The following is a 20,179-nucleotide window of genomic DNA, read 5'->3' as shown; positions in this document are numbered from 1 at the left end:
AAAAAATCAATCGGAAAATTGCAGAAACAACCTATATATAATGTTTATAATCTTTTCAAATTTCTTACAATTCTTTTTGAGATAGACATCCTAAAAGGAAGACTATAAAGCTCCATTTTTCCTCTCTGGACTTCAACTTACATCGAAACTACAACACAGAAACAGGTCGTACAGCCCAACTGGTCTATACCGGCGTTTTTGCTCCATACGACCTCCTCCTCCCTCCTTCATCTAACCATATCAGAATATCCTTCTATCCCTTTCTCCTTCGTGCTTATCCAGCTTGCCCTCTTTGCAGATGACACAAAACTTAGAAGTGTAGTGAACTGTGAGGATGATAGTGATGGACTTCGAGGGAACACAGACAGGATAGTGGAATGGGCGGACATGTGACAGATGAAATTTAATGCAGAAAAGTGCGAAGTGATATATTTTAGTAGGAAGAACGAAGGGAGGCAATATAAACTAAAGGGTACAATTCTAAAGGGGGTGCAGGAACAGAGAGACCTGGGGGTATATGTGCACAAATCTTTGAAGGTGGCAGGGCAGGTTGAGAAAGCAGTTAAAGCATTCTGGATCCTGGGCTTTATAAATAGAGGCATACAGTACAAAAGCAACGAGGTTATGATGAACCTTCATAAAACACTGGTTCGGTCGCAACTGGAGTATTGTGTCCAATTCTGGGCACTGCACTTTAGGAAGGACGTGAAGGCCTTGGAGTGGGTGCAGAAAAGATTTACTTGAATGGTTCCAGGGATAAGGGACTTCAGTTAAGTGGACAGAATGGAGAAGCTGGGGTTGTTCTCCTTAGAGCCGAGAAGGATTAGAGGAGATTTGATAGAGGTGTTCAAAATCACGAGGGGTCTAGACAGAGTAGAGAGGATAGAAAGAAACTGTTCCCACTGGCGGAAGGGTCGAGAACCAGAGGACACAGCTTTAAAGGTGGTTGGCAAAAGAACCAAAGGTGACAGGTGACAGGAGGAAAAACTTTTTTACGCAGTTAGTGGTTATGATCTGAAATGCACTGCCTGAAATGATGGTGGAGGTAGATTCAATCGTGGCTTTCAAAAGGGAATTGGATAAATACTTGAAAGAAAAAAAATTGCAGGGTTACGGGGAAAGGGCAGGGAAGTGGGACTAGCTGCATTGCTCTTAGAGAGCCGGCATGGGCTCGCGGGCCGAATGGCCGCCTTCTGTGCTGTAACCATTCTATGATTCTGTAAATGCATCTATGCTATTTGCCTCAACTACTCCTTGTGGTAGCACATTCCACATTCTTGCCATTCTTTGGATAAAGAAGTTTGTCCTGAATTCCCGATTGAATTTATTAGCGACTATTTTATATTTATGACCTCCAGATGTGGACTCTCTTGGAAACATTTTCTCTACACCTACCATATCATTATCTTAAAGACCTCTATCAGGTCACCCCTCAGCCTTCTATTTTCCAGAGAAAAGACTTCGAGCCTGTTCAGAACTGTGCACAATACTCCAAGTATGGTCTAACCAAGGTTCTATACAAGTTTAACATAACTTCTTTGCTTTTCAATGCTCTCCCTCTAGAAATGAACCAGAGTGTTTGATTTGCCTTTCTGATGGCCTTATTAATCTACATCGCTACTTTTAATAATTTGTGTAGCTGTACCCCTAGATCCCTTTGCTCATCTATCCTGTTGAGACTATTATCCAAGCAGTATGTGGCCTCCTTATTCTTCTTACCAAAATGCACCACCTCACAATTATCTACATTGAAATTCATTTGCCAATTACACGCCCATTTTGCAAGTTTATTAATGTACTCTTGCATTGACGCATTCTTCCTTTGTATTAACTACATTGTTAAAGCAAAACAAAGCTTTACGAAAGCATGCAAAACTGCTTCACATATCTATCTTTGGCCTACATTACAAAAACTGCTGTCCTTCAAAAGTAATCAGTTGGTTGTGAAATGTTTTGACACATCCCAAGGACAAGAAAAGCACTATATAAATGCAAGTTCATTCTTTCTTTGGAGTAGCTTCAAGAAGGACCCTTAGTATAATCGACCACCCAAATTGAGTGGCATTTACTTTTTCCTGGTGGCTCCTGGCCAGCTAAGGGATAAAACAATAAACATTCCACAACTCATTTTGCTAAACATTGTTGAGTGATACATTCTCCTAAAATTACCAAAGTGTTCATTCAGAAATGTCCCTGGTTTTATCTATGTAGAGATTCTGAAAACAAAAAACAATTTTTGATGATATTTCAGCATCATGATTTCCTGACACAAGTGAATCTCAGATACAACTGTATGTATAAACTTCGTATGTAGCCTCAGCACTAATCAAAAGCTCGAAAATAGTAAGATGGACGTGCTAGAGTACTTAATTTACTAACAGTAAAGCAAAATAAAGTAGTCTTTAATAAAATATCTAAGACCAATAGAAACCATGGATCTGACATAAGCTTGTGCAGGGTGGGTCTTTTGGATAATACAAATGGTTTGATTTACTGAGTACCTATCACTGACCTGAACACCAATTGAAGTTTACTAACTGAATTTCCCAAAGATAGAGGAAAAGCTGCAACAAAAATCAACAAGCCAAGCATTAAACGTAAATGAGGCTTCAAGTACAGAGCCCTTGCAACTCTCATTTCAAAAGGACTAGTTTCGAGGACAAAACATTAACTGACTACAACAATTTAGTATCAAACAAGTCACCCCAGCCTTTCCTTGTGGAAAGCTTGATCAGGCTGCATCTAGAATGCTGTGTCCAGTTTTGGTCCTATCATGGTGCGGGATATTAAGTCTTCAAAATAATGAAGGGATTTGATTCTGTCCATAGGGATACGCTATTTGAGCTTACAAATGCATTTATGAATTCCCAACTGCTAGCATTAGGCCCTCCATTCACCACAGTACTCCTGGAGCTGTCAATTTGCTCAACCACTCCCTCATCCCCACCTTCCATTCTCCACTACCAACTGTCTCCTTAAACCCCTCTCCCCTGCTTCTTCCACCCTCACCTCCATCAAGTGCAAGGAGCTCATTAACTTCTTTGTTACGTGGGTTGAAACCCTCCGTTCAGTTATTTTAGCTGCTTCTACCCTTCCCCCACCAAGCTAAACCTCTCCCCTACCCTAGCCCTGAACCTGTGTCTTTCTCAATCTCCTCACGCCCTCTCTCGAGCTCATCTTGTGCACCACCGACTCCTTGGACCCCATTCAACTAAGCTGTTGCCCACCCACCTTCCCTTCATTGTCCCCATATTAGCTGACAATGTAAACGATTCCCTCTTCTGAGGAACTGTCCCCTCCCTTTCAAAACCGCCATCACCACCCTCTTCAAAAAAAACTCCCTTGACCCACCTCTCCTTGCAAACTACCTCCCCATTTCCAATCACCAAAGTCCTTGTGCCAAATCTGTGTTCAGCTTTCCCACAATGCTGTTTGAATTCAAAGTCACAAATTACATCCTCTGTGACTGACCATAGTCATTACCCCTCCTCATCCTCTCCGCAGCCTTTGCCACGGTCACCACACCATGCTCCTCCAATGTACTTCCTCCATTGTTCAAACTCGCTTGGTTCCACTCTTACTTATCCAATTGTAGCAAGAGCATCTCTAGAAATGGCTTCTTTTCCCACACTCAGATGGTTACCTCCAGAGTTCCCCAAGCATCTGTCCTTGGCTTCCTCATCTACATGCTTTTCCTTGATGACATCATCCAAAGACATTGTGTCAGCTTGCACATGAATGCTGACAACACCCTGCTTTACCTATCCACCACCTCTCAACCCCTCCACTGCCTGTATTGTCAGATTGCTTGTCCAACATCCAATTTTCAATAAGTCACAATTTCCACAATCGTCTTCTGCTCCCACCACAAACTCCATATCCTTGCTATCAATTCAATCTACCTCCCCGGCCACCATCTCAAGCTGAATCAGACTGTTTGCAACCCTGGCTTCCTATTCAACTCCACATTCAGCTTCTAACCCCATATCTTCTCCATTTCCAAGAATGCCTACTTCCATATTCACCTCCCTATTCAGTTTGACTGCAGTTGAAATCTTCATCCAGTAAGATATAGATTCTATTTCCTATTTTGTCTCAACAACATGCCGTAGCCTCAAACCAATGAGAATCTTTTCTACTCCAGTTGCATGAATTTTTCCAATTCTGAAACAAGGCATCCTTGCTATCCAAGTGAATGCCAAATTGGGGAAGTTTTCTTCTGTGGGTCTGCATCTACATGGAGCTATGATGAGGCTGACCAAACTCATTTCACATAGGACAACTCAAAAAAAGGAAGAACAAGTCTGCACTGGTGTAACAAACTAGTAAAATTGAAGTCAATGGGAATCAGGGGGAAATCTCTCCAGTGCACAAAGGAAGACGGTAGCGGTTGTTGGAGGCCAATCATCTCAGCCCCAGGACATCGCTGCAGGAGTTCCTCAGGGCAGTGTCCTCAGCCCAACCATCTTCAGCTGCTTCATCAATGACTTTCCCTCCATCATAAGGTCAGAAGTGGGGATGTTCACTGATGATTGCACAGTGTTCAGTTCCATTCGCAACCCCTCAGATAATGAAGCAGTCCATGCCCGCATGCAGCAAGATCTAGACAACATCCAGGCTTGGGCTGATAAGTGGCAAGTAATATTCGCACCAGATAAGTGCCAGGCAATGACCATCGCCAATGAATCTAACCACCTCCCCTTGACATTCAACGGCATTCCCATCACCGAATCCCCCATCATCAAAATCCAGGGGGTCACTGTTGACCAGAAACTAAACTGAACCAGCCACATAAATACTGTGACTACAAGAGCAGGTCAGAGGCTGGGTATTCTGCGGCGAGTGACTCACCTCTTAACTCCCCAAAGCCTTTCCACCATCTACAAGGCACAAGTCAGGATTGTGATGGAATACTCTCCACTTGCCTGGATGAGTGCAGCTCCAACAACACGTAAGAAGCTCGACACCATCCAGGACAAAGCAGCCCACTTGATTGGCACCCCATCCACCACCTTAAACATTCACTCCCTCCACCACTGGCGCATCGTGGCTGCAGTGTGTACCATCTACAAGATGCACATCAGCAAGTCACCAAGGCTTCTTCGACAACACCTCCTAAACCCCTGACCTCTACCACCTAGAAGGACAAGGGCAGCAGGCACATGGGAGCACCACCACCTGCACATTCCCCTCCAAGTCACACATCATCCTGACTTGGAAATATATCGCTGTTCCTTCATTGTCACAGAGTCAAAATCCTGGACTGCAGCGGTTCAAGAAGGTGGCTCACCAAGCAATTAGGAAGGCAAATGGCGTGTTGGCCTTTATTCCAAGGGGGTTGGCGTACAAGAGTAAGGAAGTCTTACTACAGCTGTATATGGCATTGGTGAGACCTCACCTGGAGTACTGTGTACAGATTTGATCTCCTTAACTAAGGAAGGATATACTTGCCTTAGAGGTGGTGCAAGGAAGGTTCACTCGATTAATTCCTGGGATGAGAGGGTTGTCCTATGAAGAGAGGTTGAGTAGAATGGGCCTGTACTTTTGGAGTTTAGAAGAATGAGAGGTGATCTCATTGAAACATAAGATTATGAGGAGGCTTGACAGGGTACAGGTTAAGAGATTGTTTCTTCTGGCTAGAGTGTCTAGAACTAGGGGGCATAATCGCAGGATATGGGGCCAGCCATTCAAGAGTGAGGTGAGGAGGAATTTCTTCACGCAGAGTGTTGTGAATCTTTGGAATTCTCTACCCCAGAGGGCTGTGAATGCTGAGTCATTGAACATATTCAAGGCTGAGATGGATGGATTTTTGGACTCATGGGGAATCAAGGGATATGGAGATCGGGCGGGAAAGTGGAGTTGAGGGTGAAGATCAGCCAAGATCTGACTGAATGATGGAGCAGGCTTGAGGGGCCATATGGCCTACTCCTGCTCCTATTTCTTATACTCTCAAGGGCAATTAAGGATGGGCAATAAATGCTGGCCTTGCCAGTGATGCCCCCATCACATGAATGAATGAAAAACTCAAAAATCCAGATGACAAAGATCACAAATGTTCTGGATCGGACACAAACATCAGCTTCCATTTATCTAGTGCATTTAACATAAAAATCAAATCGAAGAGCTTTGAAGAGGGGAAAATAATAAACATAAAATAAACCAAATAAATAAACATGGTGGGAGGGGCAGGTGTAACCGAAAGCTTGGCCAAAGAAAGGGGTTTTTAAAGAAAGGTTTGGGAGCAGAGTATGAAGTAGAAAAGTGGAAGAGTTTCAGGAAGGAGCCAAGGCAGTTGTCAATTTAGGTTGAAGGGAGGAGATTACACAGATGGCCAGAGTTGGAGAACTGAGGAGTGTGGGAAGAGACAGAAGGCTGGAGGAGGTTGCAGAGGTAGAGTATGGAGGGGTAGTGTAGAGATTTGATGATGTAAGAGAATTTTAAATTCAAAGTGCTGGGGAGCAGGGATCTGTGCCACAAATGACAGGGACAACCACAAGCAAGATAGGATATGGGCAGATGAGTTTTGGATACGTTTTAAATTTATGTAGGAATAGGTGGTCAGCAGGAAGGACATTGAAGTTGTGTCTAGAGATGACAAAAATGGGGATAAGGATTTCACCTGTAGTGGGAATGAGTTAGAGCAGACGCAGGCAATGTTGCAGAGGTGGAAGTAAGCAGTCTTGGTGACGGATAGTATGCTAGGTTTCAATTTCAACTTGGTGTTGAACATGGCAAGTTTTGCATGTCCTGATGATGGTTGGGGAAGGGGTTCAACAGCTGCCAAAGTGAACGTTGAGATGCTGTAATCACCAACATGTAAGGACCAAGTATATCAGATAAGATTGAAGAAGCATAGCATATATTAAACCACTGAAGTACGTAACATTTCAGATTGGTAGATGTGCACTTGTTATTCAATAAAAACGTTGCAAAAAGTCAGATTGGAATGCAGTACTGCACGATAAGTACTTGGACCCCGGTTTCTTATTTACACAAATGATCTGGATGTAGAAAACCAATTGTAACCTTCTTAAATGTGCAAAGAGACACCCAGCAGGGACAGAGGACATTCTTAATTTGCAAAAGTATTAAGGTCAGTTATGCAACTGGGGAGAAAATGAGTAGACTAGCGAAGGGTAGATTGATATAGCAGATATAATGCTTTATTGTTCATCCGCCCATAGCCCTATCCCCCTGTAAGTTATCGGAGAAATGCCTTGTAAACTGCATGGGAAATGTACCAAAAATGGAGTTAGTATTTAAAGTAATGCTGGAAAATCAAAGGACAGTAAAATTAATTTAAACCAAGAAAGGTTACAATCTCAGAAATTTACAGCACAGGTGGCGGTCATTCGGCCCACTGTGTCTGTACTTGCCGAAAAAGAGCTATCCAGCCAAATCCCACTTTCCAGCTCTTGGTCCGTAGCCTTGTAGGTAACGGCACTTCAAGTGCACATCCAAGTACTTTTTAAATGCAATGAGGGTTTCTGCCTCTACCACTCTTCCAGGCAGTGAGACCCCCCACCACCCTCGGTGAAAAAAATTCTCAACTCCCCTCTAATCCTTCTACCAATTACTTTAAATCTATGCCCGATGGTTATTGACCTCTCCGATAAGGGAAATAGGTCCTTCCTATCTACTCTATCTAGGCTCCTCATAATTTTGTACACCTCAATTAAATCTCCCCTCAGCCTCCTATGTTCCAAAGAAAACCACCTCAGCCTATGCAATCTTTCCTCATAGCTAAAATTCTCCAGTCCTGGCAACATCCTTGTAAATCTCTAGTGCAATCACATCTTTCCTGTGATGTGGTGACCAGAACTGTACGCAATACTCTAGCTTATGTAAGTAGGACATAAAAGAGCAGAGAAGGCTCATAGTGGGATATAAAAATATCATGCCTTATCTGGAACAGAGTAAAACCCTTCCTTAGAGAAAAGATTGAGCAGCTAGGGCATAAGAGTGTAATCTGGCACGCCGAGGTGCTTTATTAACTTGGAGGTCTTCAATCGTTCTAACATAGCTGTTTGAAGTGACCGACACCAAAAGGAGTAAACCATTTGGACACGTGTCACTCAGATTGGTCAATTGAATGGAAAGGTGTTTTTCTTTGAAATTTAAGGTAGATAAGAGGAGGTTTAGCACACCTCAGCAGATTCTCTGTGTCTTTCATCCTTAAGTTTCTTTCCCCTTTATCTAGGGTATGCAGAAGGATGTCTCTGCAAGGCCCAAGTATATCCAGGACAAAAAGGAAGAGGTTACAAGTTAGATTATAGGACTATTCCAGCCAGTTAAAGGCAGAGATAAGTACATTACTTAAATGTACGAGTTTGCCTGAGATTAAGGAAGGTGAGATTTGTCAGCTCGTTCAGATACAGTTACTAGCACTTAAGGTAAATTCAGTTGGAGCAGAATATCTGAGGGGAATGGACAACACCTCGACAGGAGGCAGCTCATCACTCGACGTCCCTGTAATCGACATCACCCAAAGGAAGGTGAGCAGCCAACTCAACCACTTAGCCAATAAGGACAAGGTTGTACAAGTTCTGGAACAACGCAAACCACGAGCACAAACATCTGTCCAATAGACTGGTTATTGAATGCTGTTAACTTGTCAGCTATCTAGGGAGCTGAACCTTCAATTATATCAATCTCAGACACTGATTTTGATGTAAATTTGACAATGATGCATCTAATTCTGAACCGATGTGATATCACTGAACTGCCTTTATGGCCTGTGTCTTTCATTGTTAGTGAATCCTGTCTACAACTATTTCTGTCTGTAGTTGTTTACATACTCATACTAGGGATGGGCAATAAATGTCCATATCCCAAGAATGAAAAAAAACCATGATTCTGAAGTTAATAAACAAGTGTTAGTGCATGACTTATCTGTCTTCTCCTTTATGCATTTGGCAAGAAATAATTAATTCAGATAGTAGCTTGTGGGTATCCTAATTGGAGGTTGGTAAGGTAAACTGGAATTCAATCCAAATTGGATGATCTGATAAAGTTCGGCGAGCCAAACTTAGGCACATTCACTCCTAAACATAGGCTGGACGGCAAACCACAAATGAGTCTTTAGCGTGGGGTTACAGTGAAGGGGTTAAGGATTTGCCTGGTTCCTTGACATATTTGTCATCTTACCGACTCCAGCATTCTTACAAATGTGCCCCATCCAGTCAGGATCATGCCCATTACCACCATCAACTGTGGGGAAGGTTGTCATTAGACATTGTTCTATTGTGACCACCATATGAGATCCAAAGCAGAGCGCTGGTCGTTACTAGTTAGGAAAGGGGGGTTTGCAGGAAATCACTACGTGAGCAGACTCAGCTGCAATATTCTCAGTGAGCCACTGAGGGCTATAAAGATGGCTGCTGCAAACAGATATAATATTTTTAAATCATTTTTTTCACATGGATCTAAAACAACTTTTTGGGGATGTGAGATTTTTGAATGTCTAAAGCTGTTTAAAGGCAGAAAAGCTTCTTTTAGGTAATCCAGAATGCTGCTCCTAAAATCATTAGGTCTTCCACAAGCTGCAGCTGGGATCTTTCTTAATTATGAACCTCAGTCCTGGAATGTTTTGAGTAACTGCAGTACAGCCATGAGGTTTTGATGAGCCAAGTTCCAATACATGGAAAACCCACATTCTAAGAGTTGACCATGAACAGATACTTTGTGAAAACCTCGAGGCCAAATGGCAATACGTTACACCGATTGCTGCGTTCCTTGAAACAAAACCGAATAAACTTCCAATAGTCTTCTCATTTGGCATCAGTAAACTGTTGCTAACCAGTCCTCCAGGCATACTACATGAACAATGTGAAGTGACATATCTTGAATTTTCCCATTTTGGAATCTGAATTAGTATTTTGAAGTCTTGTGTTGGACAGTCCCCCTCATTTTTTTTGAGAGAGAGAAAAGCTGGAGTAAAAGTCTCCTGTTTGGGGTTAACTCTTTGTATCACTCCTAACATTAGCAGTATGTCTACTTCGGGTGGCAACGCAACGACCATGACAGGCTCCTGTAAATGACCTGCTTATCCTGCAGATTCCCCAAGGTGTGTTTGTAAACTGAAAGGAGTCACCCTCTCCATCAGTTTCTTGGGTTCATAAGTCTGTAGTGATTCTTTCCCATATGATTTTCTGCAGGCTACTATTATGTGGGCTCCAGGTGGGTGGCGAATATTCATTGAATCAGTGAAACAAGACAGAACAGATCTCCAACAAGAGCCTATGAGTGTGGAGAACACTCTAATGCAGTGGGACGCTGTTGAAAGGCAGTCTGGAACCATCAAATGGCTGAGGTGAAATTTGCAACGGCCTTTCAGTTGAAGAAAGAAAGAGCTTGCCCTTTCAGAACCTCAGGACATCCCAAAGTGATTTACAGCCAATGAGGTATTTTTTTTGAAGTGCAGTCATGGTTATAACGTAAGGAAACGCAGCAGCCAAATTGCACACAGCAAGGTCCCACAAACAGCAATGAGATAACTATCAGATAACCTGTTTTAATGATGTTGGTTGAGGAATAAATATTGGCCAGGACACCAGGAGATCTTCCCTGCTTTTCTTCGAATAGTGTCATAGGATCTTTTATGTCCACCCAAGAGGGCAGGCGGGGCCTCGGTTCAACGTCTCATCCAAAAGTGCACCATTCCCTCAGCACTGCACTGAAGTGTCAGCCTTGATTATGTGCTCAAATCTCCAGAGTGGGACTTGAACCCCCAACCTTCTGACTCAGAGGCTTTGGACTCCATCCTAAATTCTGCTATTGCTTTTTAAAAAACAAATTCAAAAGCTGCTCCACCTGTCCTGAAAAAAGTCTTCCCCATCAAAGTGCAGCTGCAATTATCATTGTTGGAGATCCTGAAGCTAAGTCCCATGTTGCTAAACTGACAATTACTTCCCTGAAATGATTGGGTGTGATTCTCCCTGGCTGATCAACAATATGCAGCAGTCATGTGCTCCTCAGTACCAATTATCAGCAGTGCATCCTCAGTGTGATCCAATGCTAATTGGGCCCTGGCATCGACTGCTTGAATTGAGCGCTTGACAACAGTCAGTACCACTGAATGTTGAGTGCTGCCCAACTGGGTGTAGCTGGATTTCTTAGGCTTACTGATCTTGTTCCGAACAGTGCAAGAAATGATGTAGCCATTCCTTACGGGAGTGTTTAGTGAACCTGAGGCACATGTGGCAAGTCTCAGTATATTTTAGTGACAAACATTTTGTGACATGAATGTCTGCAACCATGAATAAGATATTGCAAGTTTTATCATTTCCAACTTGTGGACGCACTTTTGATGAAGGCAATTTTTTGCAGAGAATTATAAAGGTTCCAGCATGGAAGGAGGCTATGCGGCCCATCTCTAGTCCGCACCGGCTCTATGCAAGAGATTCCAGCTAGTCCCACTCCCCTACCCTATCCCTGCAGCTGTGCAAATTTATTCCTTTCAAGTACTTATCCAGTTCCCTTTTGAAGGCCATGACTGAATCTGCTTCCACCAACCCCCTCGGGCAGTACATTCCACTCGCTGTGTAAAAAAGTTTTTCCTCATGTCACCTTTGGTTCTTTTACCAATCAACTTAAATCTTTGTCCTCTGGTTCTTGACTCTTCTGCCAATGGGAACAGTTTCTCTCTGTATAGACCCTGCATGGTTTTGAATACCTCTACCAAATCTCCTCACAACTATCTCTGTTCCAAGAACAACCACCCCAGCTTCTCCAGTCTATCCATGTAACTGAAGTCCCTCATCCCTGGAATCATTCCAGTAAATCTCTTCTGCACCCTCTCGAAGACCTTCACATCTTTCCCAAAGTGTGGTGCCCACAATACTCCAGTTGTGGCCGAACCAGTGTTTTATAAAAGGTTCATCATGACTTCCATACTTTTGTACTCTATGCCTCTATTTATAAAACCCAGGATCCCGTATGCTTTTTTAACCGCTTTCTCAACCTGCCCTGCCACCTTCAAAGACCTGTTCCTGTACCCCTTTTAGAGTTGTTCCCTGTAGTTTATATTGCCTCTCCTTCCTACCGAAATGTATCACTTCGCATTTTTCTGCGTTAAATTTCATCTGCCACCAGCCTGTCTATATCTTCTTGAAGTCAATCGCTATCCTCCTCACTGCTCACTACCCTTCCAAGTTTTGTGTCATCTGCAAATTTGGAAATTGTGCCTAGGTACACCCAAGTCCAAGTCATTAATATGTATCAAGAAAAGCAATGGTCCCAGCACCGACCCCTGGGGACCACCATTGCACACCTCCCTCCAGTCCGAAAAACAACCGTTCAACACTACTCTGTTTCCTGTCACAAAGCCAATTCTGTATCCATGTTGCTACTTCCCCCTTTATTCCATTGGCCGCAATCTTGATGATAAGCCGACCATGCAGCACTTTATTAAATGCCTTTTGAAAGTCCATATACAACACATCAACTGCATTGCCCTCATCTACCCTGTTACCTCTTTTTTTATTCGTTCATGGGATGTGGGCGTTGCTGGCGAGGCCAGCATTTATTACCCATCCCTATTGCCCTTGAGGTGGGGGTGGTGAGCCGCCTTCTTGAACCGCTGCAGTCAGTGTGGTGACTGTTCTCCCACAGTGCTGTTAGGAAGGGAGTTCCAGGATTTTGACCCAGCGACAATGAAGGAACGGCGATATATTTCCAAGTCGGGATGGTGTGTGACTTGGAGGGGAACATGCAGGTGGTGTTGTTCCCATGTGTCTGCTGCTCTTGTCCTTCTAGGTGGTAGAGGTCACGGGTTTGGGAGGTGCTGTCGAAGAAGCCTTGGCGAGTTGATGCAGTGCATCCTGTGGATGGTACACACTGCAGCCACTGTGCGCCGGTGAAGGGAGTGAATGTTTAGGGTGGTGGATGGGGTGCCAATCAAGCGGGCTGTTGTGTCCTGGATGGTGTCGAGCTTCTTGAATGTTGTTGGAGCTGCACTCATCCAGGCAAGTGGAGAGTATTCCATCACACTCCTGACTTGTGCCTTGTAAATGGTGGAAAGACTTTGGGAGGTGAGTCACTCGCCGCAGAATACCCAGCCTCTGACCTGCTCTAGTAGCCACAGTATTTATATGGCTGGTCCAGTTAAGTTTCTGGTCAATGGTGACCCCCAGGATGTTGATGGTGGGGGATTCGGCGATGGTAATGCCGTTGAATGTCAAGGGGAGGTGGTTAGACTCTCTCTTGTTGGAGATGGTCATTGCCTGGTGCGAATGTTACTCGTCACATATCAGCCCAAGCCTGGATGTTGTTCAGATCGTGCTGCATTCGGGCTCGGACTGCTTCATTATCTGAGGGGTTGCGAATGGAACTGAACACTGTGCAATCATCAGCGAACATCCCCATTTCTGACCTTATGATGGAGGGAAGGTCATTGATGAAGCAACTGAAGATGGTTGGGCCTAGGACACTGCCTGAGGAACTGCTGCAGCAATGTCCTGGGGCTGAGATGATTGGCCTCCAACAACCACCACCATCTTCCTTTGTGCTAGGTGTGACTCCAGCCACTGGAGAGTTTTCCCCGATTCCCATTGACTTCAATTTTACGAGGGCTCCTTGGTGCCACACTCGGTCAAATGCTGCCTTGATGTCAAGGGCAGTCACTCTCACCTCACCTCTGGAATTCAGCTCTTTTGTCCATGTTTGGACCAAGGCTGTAATGAGGTCTGGAGCCGAGTGGTCCTGGCGGAACCCAAACTGAGCATCGGTGAGCAGGTTATTGGTGAGTAAGTGCCGCTTGATAGCACTGTCGACGACACCTTCCATCACTTTGCTGATGATTGAGAGTAGACTGATGGGGCGGTAATCAAAAAACTCTATCGGGTTAGTTAAACACGATTTGCCTTTAACAAAACCGTGCTGGCATTCCATAATCAATCCACACCTGTCCAAGTGACTGTTAATTCTGTCCAGCGTTATCATTTCTAATAGTTTTCCCATCACTGAGGTTTAACATATAGTTGCTGGATTTATCCGTACACCCTTTTTTGAACAAGGCTGCAACATTTGCAATTCTCCTGTCCTCTGGCACCACCCCCACATCAAAGGATGATTGGAAGATTATGGCCAGTACCTCCACAATTTCCATCCTTACTTCCCTCAGCAACCTAGGATGCATCCCATCCGGACCGGGTGGCTTATCTACTTTAAGTAAAGCTAGCCTTTCCAGGATCTCTTCTTTATATCAATTTTTAGCCGGCATCCAGTATCTCAACTATATCTTCCTTTACTGCGACTCTGGCAGCATCTTCTTCCTTGGTAAACTCAGATGCAAAGTACTCATTTAGTACCTCAGCCATCCCCTCTGCCTCCATGAGTAGATCTCCTTCATGGTCCCGAGTTGGCCCCACCCCTCCTCTTACTACCCGTTTACTGTTTACATGCCTGAAGACTTTTGGATTCCCTTTAATGTTGGCAGCCAGCCTATTCTCATATTCTCTCTTTGCCCCTCTTATTTCCTTTCACTTCCCTCTGAACTTTCTATATTCTACCTGGTTCTCACTTGTGTTATCAACCTAAGATCTGTCATACGCCCCTTTTTACCGTTTCATCTTACTCACTATCTCCTGTGTCATCCAGGGAGCTCTGGCTTTAGTTGCTCTACCTTTCTGCCTCGTGGGAATGTGCCTAGACTGAACCCAAACCATCTCCTCTTTAAAGTCCACCCACTGTTCATTTACAGTTTTGCCTGTGAATCTTTGATTCCAATTTACCCAGGCCAGATCTGTTCTCATCCCATTGAAATTGGCCTTCCTCCAATTGAGTATTTTTACTTTAGAGTGGTCAGTGTCCTTTTCCATAGCTATACTGAACCTTATGACACTATGATCGCTGCTCCCTAAATGCTCTCCTACTGACACTTACTCCACCTGGCCCACCTCATTCCCTAGAACCAAGTCCAGCAATGCCTCTTTCCTTGTTAGGCCAGAAACGTACTGGTTAAGAAAGTTATCCTGAGCACATTTCAAAAATTCCTCCCCTTCTTTGCCCCTTATATTATTGTAATCCCAGTCTATATTAGGATAGTTGAAGTCTCCGGTTATCACTACTCTATAAGCTTTTGCACCTCTGTAATTTCCCTGCAAATTTGCTCCTCAAATCCTTCCCACTAGTTGGTGGCCAAAAGAATATACCCAGTAGTGTAATGGCACCTCTTTTATTTCTCAATTCTAACCAAATAGATTCTGTCCTTGATCCTTCGAGGACATCCTCTCTCTCCAGTACTGCAATTTTCTCCTTAATCAATACTGCCACCCTCCCTCCTTTCTTTCCTGAACACCTTGTATCCAAGAATATTTAGTATCCAATCCTGCCCTTTTTTGAGCCAGGTCTCCATTATCGCCACAACATGCCCATGTGGCCATTTGTGCCTGCAGCTCACCAACCTTGTATAACACGCATGGGTCTCAAGGAAATGTAACATTCCAATTTGAGCCATTGCCCCCTTTGTGTGGTAATACTAGTTACTTTTGCCAGTTTTAGCAGCTCGCTATGTAGTTTAGTTACCAATTTGTTACCAGAGAATCTGAAGAGTATAGTTTTGCTTTCTTTTGCTAAGCCTGTAGATAGGCTAAATATGTCATTTTATTTTAATTTGTTTCTCATGTGCTTATGCCAATAAGGATAGACCTGTGTTATTTTCCTAGAGGTTCTCTGACATTGATCAGTACTGTAACCAATGCCCTTGTTTCCTGGGAAAATTAAAAAAAAACTAGGAAGCAGCCACTTTTGAGACCAGAATATATTGATACTCTAAAGCTCTTTCATATATAACCTACTCTGATGTCCAACGTACAGAGCAGCAAATGTCGGCTCTAGTTGTGGAGAAACAAACTGGTACTATGTTGTAGGTCCTGGAACTTCACAGTGTGGAAGCAGATTTTGTGCAGCACCACCTAAATGCAACACGATGGCACAGTCACATGCATGCACAGCACTTGGTTTTGCCATGATCAATCAATTTAGGAGCATCTATATTTTAAAGACTCCAGTTTACCAAGTCTTGGGCTAAAAGAAACATACACCTTGTGTAAAAGACTATGTAAATATTTGTATTGCCGTCAGAAACAGCATCATGATAAACAGTAAGATGCTCATAGAACATTATTCCAGAACTAAATGGACATGGAATTGGTTATAACCTCCAATAATGCACTTGTAACATTGAGATTTTTAGCTGTTTGGCACAATATAGGCATATAGTTTAATTTATACAGTGTTTGATGTAAAGTCAGATTCAAGCCACAAAAGTTAATTCCCAAAGCTCCAGCGTACTTTCCTGACTCAACAACAAAAAGCCCGAGATGGTAAATCAAAAGGTGGTTGGAATTTGTACGTGCCCTCCTGAGGGGAAATGGGTTAGCCATTAAATCTGTTAATCGTATCAGTTTTGAGGCAATAGGGCTGAGTGGGAAGGCGAGGGCAGTAAGCACGTTCCAGAGAGGTTTACACCAGTGGTTTCCATTCAGAGGTGCCAGCAGGACACACAGTTGAACAGGCAATGCTGTTGCCATGCCCCCCAAACCAAAAATGGTAGAAGGATTAGGGGGGAGCCGAGGAGAAATTTTTTTCACCTAGAGTGTGGTGGGGGTCTGGAACACACTTCCTGAAAGGGTGGTAGAGGCAGAAATCCCCAACTCATTTAAAAAGTAGTTGGATGAGCACTTGAAGTGCCGTAACCTACAGGGCTATGGACCAAGTGCTGGAACGTGAGATTAAGCGAGATAGCTCTTTTTCGGCTGACACGGACACGATGGGTTGAATGGCCTCCTTCTGTGCCGTAACTTTCTATGATTCTTTGAAATGGGGCTGGGGGGGGGGGGGGGGGGGGGGGGGGGGAGGTGGGTTGGGTGTTGGCTTTCTAATTAGCCAGAAGGAGGTGGAGTGTCTCCTGGATGTAAGAGGTGTATTTCACTACAGATTGCATTCTGTTCATGTGTGTATTTCATGGAAGATAAACCAAATTGTTGGTTTGCAATCATGCATTGTCTCACTAGAGTGCTCATCAGTCCAACTGCTGAAAAAAGAGTGGGACAATGAGATTAGATTTGGATTCGTCTAGCTAAGAGCTGGCAAAGACACGATAGGCTGAATTGCCGCCTGTTCTGTAAACTTCTATAGCTCACGGAAGATCACATAATGAAAGGTCTTAATGTTAAGCACTGTGGGGTCACACTATTGTTTAGATATTGGCAGTAAATGTACTATCCAGATTATAGAGGATTCAGGGTTCACCTACAGGAGTGACTGATACTAAACTAGGGAGCATCTTTTGTAGACCTGAAATTTGTAATATAATGCACTTAATACTGGGTATTTTTTAAACCCCACTTTAAAAAATAAACTATCAGCTTCTCTTCTACTAAGTTTACATTCATTCACAAATAAATTGGAACCTTTTCAATCTAAACTGTTCAGCATACTGCATATACGATTTTCACAAACCTTAACCTTGGAACATAGGCCTAAAGTCTTAAATACTTTTAACTATGCATATTTTAACAGTGAAATAACAAAAGATTTTGTATTTCTGAAGGTGCTGTGTTATCAACAAAGATATAATGCATACTCACCGGGTGGAGGATTCAGGTAGACACTGTTACAGGTCAGTAGTTTTTTCATGAATTGGAAATACTCCAGGCTATACTGCATTCTGTTGTGCATAAACTGCACATTCTGTTTCCGTACACTTCGTTCAATGACACTTGGCATTTTTATCTGGTGTGGTTTAATGCTAATCTCCAGCTCAGAAATGTACTTAATTAATTCATTATCTTTATCTATTGTGTCCATACGTTCATAAAAAAGTATGTAGGCATTCCACCATCGTTTTTGCCGCCTGTATGACATACGTTTCATCATATGGTCAAACACTTCACCCATGTACTCGCCACCAAAACACTGGTTTTTCATCTCTTCGTCATCATCCATTTTGCACTCAGTTACATCGCCATCATCAAACTTATACCATTTGTTTTTCTCACCATCTCCACCATTTCGTTGAATGATATATGAATAGTAATGTCCACCACTGGCCTGACCACTATGAACCAAGACACCAACTAGTCTATATTTAGTGCTACCAGGCTGTTCATTATCTGGCTGGTCATTTTGAATCAACTGATTTTCTGGGTTGATGTCATCCCCTTCCAACTTGGCAACCCCAGCCACAGTATAAGGCTCCATATCCAGCTCCCGTGGAAACTCAAAATAGTCATTGAATTTAATTGCACATTCCCTTTCCCAGTCATAGTCAAATCGCTTCAGTTGAATTGCTAAAACTGGTGGCAACTTCTTTATTAGCAAACGCTTCACTGTGTCCACCTGCAAGACAGAACACATTATAGGACTAATTAAGTTTAGAAAAAGATTTTGCTACTGTAAACATAAACATCAAAGAAATTGCTTACCCGTTAAAAATTAAAATAATACAAGTATTAAATAAAGTATCTGGTGTATTTTCCACTTCTCTCACAAAGCAGAGGTTCATACTGGGTGCAATTCCACAGGCGCTATCAGCCGTCCAGTACTTCATCCATTCATCATGTGAAATGCAGTGCATAAAGAGGCTGTTTAGTGTTGAGACGCACAAGAGCTAATCCAATGTCCACACACATGCATCATTGGATCTTTTGTGTTCATAGCAATGTTTACTGTATTCAATAGTACTTTAACCGCATCAAATATCAATGGTTGAGATATGGATATAGCTTCCAAAAAAATGAACTGGACAGCAAATGAGATTCCTTAGTTATCAAATTAAAATATTGATCTTTGAAGAAAACTGCAGCAATTTGAATTCCTTACAACTCATTATGTTTGTAACTAGCTTAATTCAAGTAGCAGCATGACAAAGTTTCAGTTCAACTAGAAAACTACACCAAAATATTTAGGTGCCAGTTTAAAAAAAATAAATGGAAATGCCATCCTTCAGATCCGATGTCAAATGGAGGTTAGGTGGAATGTTAAACTTTTCATAGCACAATTCAGAGAAGCAGGGAATTCTCCACATGACCTGGTCAACATCTATTCCTCAAACACCAAAGAACAAATTAACTGGTCATTCATCTCATGGCAGTTTCTGGGATCTTGCATTGTGCAAATTAGCTGCCATGTTTCAAATTAATTCTTTGCCTGCAAAGTGCCAGCACCACAAAAATGCAAGCCCAGTTTAGCAAAGGCACTAACATTTCAAATAATCACTATAAAGAAAACTCCATGTCCAGCCAGAATTTTTAATTCACCTGATTAAAAAAAAGTGGGGGATGGTTGGCAGAGCCCTGTACATGAAGGCTCAACTTCAAAAAAAAAGTGAGCAAGACTATATTAAAACTAAAAGGTCTATCATTCGTCATTTGTTTAATATCCACATAAAATAGGAACATACTAAGGTGAAGCAGAATTTTGGCAGTGGGTTTCTGTGGACTTATACTGTCAGGTCACTTTGGAGCACCACTGCACCTTCCACCTGGACGACCAAATTAAAGCCATTTTGAATGTGCACTACTCCAGATTGCTGAGTAAAAAAAAATGAACCATCTGCATGTTGCTCTAAGTAGCAGCCTTTGCATAAGGAGCTTCGGCACCTCAGTTACTCCAAGCCTGCCAAGTAACTCAGCAGACATACACTCTTAACACCCAGTATGTTAACCTCAGCTTTCAAACAAATTTACTCAAGGCTTTGTTCTCAAATATACAAACTGTTGGATTGACAAACACTTTTCATCCTATCCACAAACAGCCCGACACTTAGAAAATATGAACTGCTGGCTTTCAGTGGAAGTGTAGATATAGCTGGACCTTTCCTGAAATATAAACTCTTCAACAATCTTGGGTGGATTGAGAGTTGCTTTGAGGATTATCCAGTCCACATGTCTTACAATTTAAACATAATCTATTGGGGCATACTGCTCACTAACCGTTCATGCTGACACCTGTGCCTGCTTCAAGCAAAAGAAATTCTAGCTTACAGGAATGCATGTATTAGAATGGCTCTGACCTCAGTTTGTGAAGGATAAAATTAAGGTTGCAGGAAGCAGCAACCTGAGGAATATAGGAGCAAAACTTTCAACACTCTGTATCAATTGGTATTCTGAGGTGTTGTCCTCATTCACTAAAGAGACTCAAGCAGAAAAATAAATAAACTAAGAGGAGAAGGTTG

At 42.9% G+C, this 20,179-nt stretch overlaps 1 protein-coding gene across 2 annotated transcripts in view; it reads right to left on the bottom strand.

Annotated features, from left to right (window-relative positions):
• The window catches only part of usp9 (ubiquitin specific peptidase 9), a 269,941-nt gene that overhangs the window by 46,912 nt on the left and 202,850 nt on the right, over positions 1 to 20,179 (bottom strand). For both annotated transcript variants that reach the window (XM_067992885.1, XM_067992886.1), the window contains exon 35: positions 17,592 to 18,342. In XM_067992885.1, coding sequence (XP_067848986.1) covers positions 17,592 to 18,342 — 751 coding nt within the window. The remainder of the gene's footprint in view (positions 1 to 17,591; positions 18,343 to 20,179) is intronic.

The sequence above is a fragment of the Heptranchias perlo genome, chromosome 11, assembly GCF_035084215.1.
Source record: "Heptranchias perlo isolate sHepPer1 chromosome 11, sHepPer1.hap1, whole genome shotgun sequence".
Lineage (NCBI taxonomy): Eukaryota > Metazoa > Chordata > Chondrichthyes > Hexanchiformes > Hexanchidae > Heptranchias > Heptranchias perlo.
The sequence above is the reverse complement of the archived record's forward strand: the minus strand, read 5'-3'. Positions and strand labels throughout refer to the sequence as shown.